Source organism: Crocuta crocuta, unplaced genomic scaffold, assembly GCF_008692635.1.
Source record: "Crocuta crocuta isolate KB4526 unplaced genomic scaffold, BGI_CrCroc_1.0 scaffold69-1, whole genome shotgun sequence".
NCBI lineage: Eukaryota > Metazoa > Chordata > Mammalia > Carnivora > Hyaenidae > Crocuta > Crocuta crocuta.
Window position 1 is genome coordinate 1,150,606 of NW_027551577.1, and position 7,456 is coordinate 1,158,061.

The 7,456-nt window shown below is 57.2% G+C and overlaps 1 protein-coding gene across 1 annotated transcript in view; it reads left to right on the forward strand.

The window, feature by feature from the left end:
• The window catches only part of RHO (rhodopsin), an 11,680-nt gene extending 4,300 nt beyond the window's left edge, over positions 1-7,380 (forward strand). Inside the window, exons 2-6 of the mRNA XM_077751588.1 lie at positions 2,294-2,702; positions 4,441-4,609; positions 5,789-5,954; positions 6,061-6,300; positions 7,175-7,380. Of these exons, the coding sequence (XP_077607714.1) occupies positions 2,342-2,702; positions 4,441-4,609; positions 5,789-5,954; positions 6,061-6,300; positions 7,175-7,285 (1,047 nt within the window). The 5' untranslated portion in view covers positions 2,294-2,341 and the 3' untranslated portion in view covers positions 7,286-7,380. The remainder of the gene's footprint in view (positions 1-2,293; positions 2,703-4,440; positions 4,610-5,788; positions 5,955-6,060; positions 6,301-7,174) is intronic.
• Positions 7,381-7,456: the final 76 nt, after the last annotated feature.

Genomic DNA, 7,456 nt, shown 5'->3' on the forward strand with positions numbered 1-7,456 from the left:
ACAAAAAAACGCATGAACAGAACATAAAAGCTTCCAGTCTGTCATAAGTGTTAGGAGGAGGTGAAGGCAAGGTGCTGAGGGTCTATGGTCAAGGGCTCACCCCTGCCAGCGCAGGGCTGCGTGGGGGCCAGTCTTGACCCAGGGAGTCCAGTGCTCCTCCCTCCGTCTGGCTACCAGGGCCACGTCAGAATCAAACCCTCCACCTTGACCTCATTAGCGCTGGGCCTAATCACTGAACCAAGTACCTTAAACTGCGAAAGGTCACACGCCAGCAGCCCTGCCACTCCTTCCCTTGAGCGCATCCCCCCCAGTGCACATTTCATCAGCCCTCCACGTGCAAGCCCTGACACCACCCGACAGGCAGGGCTCGGGACCGTCAGGCGGGCTGGAGGGAAGGGGGGGGTCTTTTCTGAGTGACCAGGTCTGGGGGTTTCAGGTGGGAAGAGACTGCACGGAAGAGAGTATCAGGGCTGGAAGTCTCAGAGACCAGGACACCACCCTGGCCGGCTCCCTCCCTCAGCCACTGAGCTCATGGCTAGGACTTCCCCTTTGCGGACTGCTCCAATGACAGTGTGCTGGGAGCAGGTCACAATCTGAACTTTCCCGATTTCATTTGTTTCCGTACTTACTTGTGAGCCCTGCCCCCCCACCCCCCGAATGGTGCTGCCTGTGGGCATCGTCCCTCTCTATCATATCTGTCAGAACGGAGCATCTTGCACGCAGCACAGTACATGCTCCATACACACTTGTGGCTGGAGGGTGGTCATCCCGGGCACTGCCGTGTACCCCCCTTCGTCCCTGTGCTCCACTCATGGATGGGGGGAGCCTCTCAGTGCCCAGCCTCCATTAGCCCCCAGAAGCTGCCTTCGTGGAGTGACCTGTCACACAGCTTCCAAGGCCCGTGGTCCCAGCCCAGCCTACACAGACGTCCCCAGATGTGCCCTGCGTGCGACAGCGTCCAACCAGTTCTTTGTCCAGGCTCGGCCTCGCCTCCACACCGGGCCCAAGCCCGCCTCGCTCACGGCCCTGATCCGGTGCCCAGCACTCCACCGGGCACCGAGCTGCCTCCGGGATGCAAGGCCTTGCTTCAGGAGCCTTAGAGCCTCTGTCCCCTTTCTGCTCCAGTCACCCCCTGCCCTGGTCCCCTCCTCTCTCCCTCACTCCCTCCAATACACCTTTGGGGGCATTTGAGCTACGTTTCTGCCCCTTAAGATCTGGCCAACACTTGTTGGGATGAGCACTGGGTGTTATATGGAAACCAACTTGACAATAAACTATATTAAAAACAAAACAACAAAAGATCTGCCCAAGCCAATGCCCACTACTGTTTGGATAAAACTAGATTCCTCAGCTTGGTATCAAGACCCATAGCCCATGTGAGGCCTCACCCCAGACAAGCCTCGGGCCTCTGTCAGCCCTGGTCTTCAGTCTCCCCTGTTTTCCCTCTTGGCAACCTAGCAAAATACTCCCCTCCCTCAAAGACCCAAACTTCCCCCTCCCCGGACACCTCCCCAGGACAAGCAGTCTCCCTTCCCTTGGCCTCATGGAAGCCCCTCCCTGGACCCGGATCTGTCTGTCCCACGTCAGGGTCCTCCGCAGCGCATAACCTCCTCCTTTCTGGATCTTTGTATCCCCGGCGGCCTGCACATGAATGTTTAATGAACAAGCAAGTGAGTGAATTCCCATTCTAATACCCATGGAGCTCCTGGTCTATGCCGGGCTGTGGTCTGGCATGGAGCATGCCGAAGCTGGCGGGACGTGGCCCCTGCCCTCATAGAGCTCCTAACTTGGTGAGATGGCCTGGTGTTAGGGTCAGGAGGTGACAGGTGGGGAAGAAATAGGTAAGGGCCTGAGAGACTGAGGAGAACCAGAGCCTCCACCCTCAGGTCCAGGGGGGAGGAAGACAGAGTCCTCCGGCATGAAGTGAAGGGGACACGGGCATGGAGCCAGAGAGATGCCAATGCCAGGCCAAGGCCCACAGACTGCGATGGGCAGAGATTCCTGGGGACCAGAAGAGTTGGGGTTGGGCTTCCTGCCCTTTCCCAGGGTCCCCAGTACTTCCCCTCTTTGGCCCCAGGCTTCTTCCTAGAGTCACCTTGGCCCCTCTTGGAAGCCAATTAGGCCCCCAGTTGCAGTAGTGGGGATTAGTATGATTAATAATGCCCCCAATCTCCCAGGTGCTGATTCAGCCAGGAGCTTAGGGAGGGGAGGTCACTTTATAAGGGCCTGGGGGGGGCTAGAGCCCGGAGTCATTCAGCCGGAGCCCTGGGTGGCCACGCTCCGTCCTCTGCAGCACTTTTGGGTCTGAGCCGCCCACCGGGCAGCCACCAGGACCGCAGCCATGAACGGGACAGAGGGCCCGAACTTCTACGTGCCCTTCTCCAACAAGACGGGTGTGGTGCGCAGCCCCTTCGAGTACCCACAGTACTACCTGGCTGAGCCATGGCAGTTCTCCATGCTGGCCGCCTACATGTTCCTGCTGATCGTGCTTGGCTTCCCCATCAACTTCCTCACGCTCTACGTCACGGTCCAGCACAAGAAGCTGCGCACGCCTCTCAACTACATCCTGCTCAACCTGGCCGTGGCCGACCTCTTCATGGTCTTTGGCGGCTTCACCACCACCCTCTACACCTCTCTGCACGGATACTTTGTCTTCGGGCCCACCGGATGCAATATGGAGGGCTTCTTTGCCACACTGGGCGGTACGAACTGGGGTATGGGTGGCCAGGCAGGGGAGTCAGGAGTCGGTGGTGGGGAGGGTGCAAAGGCATCGGAAGAGAACTCCGTATTTGGGGATGGTGATGAAGAGGCCTTCCCCCTCTACACTCATCAGCACTCTCCACTTAATCCACAGACACTGTTAGGAATGATAAGCAAGGCTGCTGTTTACTGAGGGCGGGCATCGGGCACTTTATCTCACGTCGAGTGGTGCCATTGTCTTGCTTTGTATCAAGGAAACAGGATGAAAGAGTCAAGGGTCTTGCTGGGGCCACATTGTGGTGAGCATAGAGCTGTTTCCACCCCACATTTCTGTGGCTCTTTGGGCCGTGTTCTCTTTCTCTCGGAGCAGCTGTGCCTTGTGAGACCCATGCTGGGCACTGGGAACAGAGCCGGACAAGACAGATCTCTGTGCTCAGGGCTTTCGGCCCAGGGCACACGCAGATCATTAGTCCTCCGGCAACTGGACTTTGTGCTAAACAATGGGCTCAGCCTCTCCCCGCTGGCATCTATCCGACCAAGCAGAGAAGGGTCCGCCTGTATGTGGTAGCCCTTTGTCACTCCTTTCTCGTGGCCTGAGACTGGGTGATCTGTGGTCAGTGAAGGTGACAAGCACCCAGTGGTGGCCAGAAGTTCCCCAGGCACGGGGCTGAGACGGTGTCCTAGACATGTGGAGGAGGCAGAGCAGCCCTTGTGGCCGGTGCTGGGCTCTCTCAGCCTCCCTGGTCCTCTCCTGCTTGCCTGAGAGGCCATGTGTCCTCAGAGAAGGGAGACACTCCTGGTCACTGCCCTGCCACATCCCTGCATGTGTCTCTTCCTTCCTCTGTGCCTCGCTGTTCTCTACTAAACGGGATCTGTTATCTCTGCAGCACCCCATCAGTTTTCTAGTCAAAGAAACTATTTGGGTGCACTTTTCAAAGCTACAGATCCCCACACAGGTCTAGTGCCGCCCTAGGGAAGGGGTTTGTTGGAAAGGGATAAGCTCCCCCACACAACAAGGCTGGAGGTGGGCTGAGGAGGCTGAGGCTAGAAAGCAGGGGTGAGACGGAGGCCACATGCAGGCGGGCACGTCTCTGCAGGGCTGGCGTCAGCTCACAATTATTATCCCAGAGGAATACTTAGTCGTGTTCTGTTTTTCTCTCAGCAATGTCCCGGTTTGCTTGGCAAATTCTATGGCCACCCTCCCGATTGAGTTTCTGGGGTGACGTGCAGGGCGCTTGTCTGAATTCCACCATTCTTTCCTGTTTCTCAGGCAAAACATTGGCCAGCTTTCTGGGGGGACCCACGGGCGCAGGGTATTTCATTCCTCGCCGGGGAGAGACTGATGCACAGAAGGGAGAGAAGGAACCCAGCTCCAACAGGCACTCTGCCTGTCGCCCCACGAAGCACATATTCTTCTGTATAAACTCCCTCCAGGGCCCCTAGTCTAATCATGACCCTGGAAGCTGACTTCCAGTCCTTCGTGAACCCAGAGCTCTAACTGAACTAACTCCTCTTCCTGGAGGACACCCTGCTCACTCTGTGTCTGCATAGCGCCCCCCTGCCTCACAGCGCCTTCACTCCTCTTCTCACACTCGAAGCCCTCTCTTTCCTCAGTCCGGGCCCCAACCCTGCCCTGGGAGGGCTTGCTGGCCGCCCTCTCCCATCCAGGAGCAGTGCCCCCTCCTTGGACAGTGGGGTCCAGGCAGGGGGCGTGTTGATTGATAGCTGACTGCCTTGCAGGTGAAATTGCCCTGTGGTCTTTGGTGGTCCTGGCCATCGAGCGGTACGTGGTGGTGTGTAAGCCCATGAGCAACTTCCGCTTTGGGGAGAACCATGCCATAATGGGCGTCGTCTTCACCTGGATCATGGCACTGGCCTGTGCCGCACCCCCCCTCGTGGGTTGGTCCAGGTAATGGCACTAAGCAGAAGGGAAGGGACCCTAGGGCGGGGGTTCTTTGTAGGGTCCTCAGCCAGGACTCAAACCTGGGGCTGTCTCGTTCTGGGCACCGAGCTCGTATGCCCCCTCCCCCAAACGCCACCCTGGCAGCTCTCCCAGGGGAGGGGTTTAGAGAGGGGAAGAGAGAATCAGACCCTAATGTTGCTCCAGGGGCCAGTCCCACCTCCTGAGCCCCCATGTCAAGGAAAATCCAAGACGCCCCAACCCTTAACCTTGGCTGTGCCCCTAATCCTCAACTAAGCCAGGACCAGATTCCAATCCTCTTTGCCCCATAGGCAACGCCCTCTGACCTTGGGCCTCAGCACCTGGGGAGGCCAAGCCTACCTAGTGCAGGCGGTGGCACTGTAGCCTCTGGGAAGTGCGTCCTGTCCAGGCTCTAGTTCATCATCTCCAAACGCGGCTCAGATGAGGGACGGGAGGACAGTGTTTGGGGTGGACGGGTGACCCTGTGGGTTCCTGGAGGCCTTGCGTCCCTCTGCTTCTGGGAAGTTCCTAATCTCTCTTCCCTTCCCTCCCCTCTCAGCTTCCTGGGGTCAATTTTTTTCTGTCCCTTGTTGAACCTGAGCCCACTGCCTCCAGCCTCTTTCCCTGTTTTCTCCAGTCCTGCCTAGGCCCATCCTCACAGGCACAGCCAGTAGACACTCCTTTGTCACCATTCTCTTTAATCACAGAAACGTCCTAACAACATGGCCCTGGGGTCTCTTGTTTCTAGAAACAGTGCAAAGATCCCTTACTGTGTGCCCATCTTTGCTCTAGAAAACCCCCCTACCCTGTTAGTGAGACCCTAGTTTGTATGAACTGCCTCAAATACAGAGCTGGGGAGCTTTTCCTTTCTCCCCACCAACCTCTGCGAGGCAAGACGCGGGGCCGTCTCATGGTGGCACGGCTGTTTTCACGAGGGGCATCCGAGTCCTCCTCTCAGTTGATCTGATCCTCACAGCCGTGTAGCCACACAGTTATTTTATTATGCCTGTTTTAAACACAGGGAAAGCAGGGCCCAGAGCAAGCCTGGCCACACAGCAGGTGTGTTGGCAGAGCCAGGGCCCGGACCAGCTGCGGTCTGTTTCTCAAGTCCCTCACACGTGGGTCTCCCTTATGCCCTCTCTTACCCCGTCCCCCTCTGGTGCTCAGGTACATCCCTGAAGGCATGCAGTGTTCGTGCGGGATCGACTACTACACGCTCAAGCCAGAGGTCAACAACGAGTCCTTCGTTATCTACATGTTCGTGGTCCACTTCACCATCCCCATGACTGTCATCTTCTTCTGCTACGGGCAGCTCGTCTTCACAGTCAAGGAGGTACGGACCTGTGCTGGGTGCAGGGGACACACGCATTGGTTGGGTTGAGCCTGGCCCCCGTCCCAAAGGAGCCACAGTCTGGACAGCAGCCCTTGTGTCCTTACAGGCTGCAGCCCAGCAGCAGGAGTCCGCCACCACCCAGAAGGCTGAGAAGGAGGTCACTCGCATGGTCATCATCATGGTCATCGCTTTCCTGATCTGCTGGGTGCCCTACGCCAGCGTGGCATTCTACATCTTCACCCACCAGGGCTCCAACTTCGGCCCCATCTTCATGACACTCCCGGCGTTCTTCGCCAAGTCCTCCTCCATCTACAACCCTGTCATCTACATCATGATGAACAAGCAGGTGCCCGCTGGTGGGCCGGGAGGGTCCAGGGGCCCCAGGCTGCAGGCAGTGCCTATGGAGGACAAGCCATGTCCTTGACTGGGCCTCGGTCATTTCACCCCCAAAACCAGGCAGGGACACCAGTATCCGCCCAAGCATCCGAGTCATCTAGGAGAAATGCAGATTCCTGCTGAATCAGAGGCTCAGGGGGAGCCCAGGAACCTGCATTTCTAACAAGCACCCCACCCCCAACCCCCGGTGACTCTCACGCCAGCTCACATATGAGAAGTGCCTAGTCCAGATGCTTCTGGAGGCCCACTTTAAAACTCAAGTGGTCTAAGTCCCAAGCCTGGGAATGGGGTGGGGCCAGTCTCCACAAAGCTGAGCAAGGAGCTACAGTCTTATTCTGGGGGAGGAAGGGATACAGCAGTGCTTTCACATCGACCGGTGATTTCTCTGTGGAATCCATGCTCCTGTGGGGGAAACACGGTCTCTGGAGTTAGGCAGATTGGTTTCAAATCTCAATTCTTACTTTCTCGCTGAGTGACCCTTGGGAAGTCACTTCCCTTCTCTGGGCTTCAATGTCTTCATTCCTAGAGAGGGCAAAATTCCAAACTCTAGGGCAATATAAGATAACTTACAGAGAGCCCTTGGCACACAGAGGGCCTCATGGGATATCATCAGTAGCAAAGCCCCCTTGGGTTTGGTCCCTGGCATCTCTGGGGCGGGGCCATATGCGCTAAGTTCCCTCCAGGGAGCCAGACTTGGGAGGGGCGTGGAGGCTGTGAGAGCCAGAAGCAGGAAAGGGGTTGGAGGTAAATCTCACCAACCACCTCCATTGGCCCTATGCACTTTCGGCGGACCCTGACTCTGACTCATTCTCCTTGCCTTCCAGTTCCGGAACTGCATGCTCACTACCCTCTGCTGTGGCAAGAACCCACTGGGTGACGACGAGGCCTCCACCACCGCCTCTAAGACGGAGACCAGCCAGGTGGCACCGGCCTAAGCCCTGCCAAGGACTCTGTGGTCGACTGTAGGAGCGTCCCATCCCCCATGCCTACCCCCACCCGCAGCTGCCCCACCAGAAACCGGGCCTGTTGGAGCCAGGTTGCACAGCAGACTCCTGGAGTTAAAAAAAAAAGAAAAAAGAAAAAAGAAAAAAAAAAAAAAAAAACAA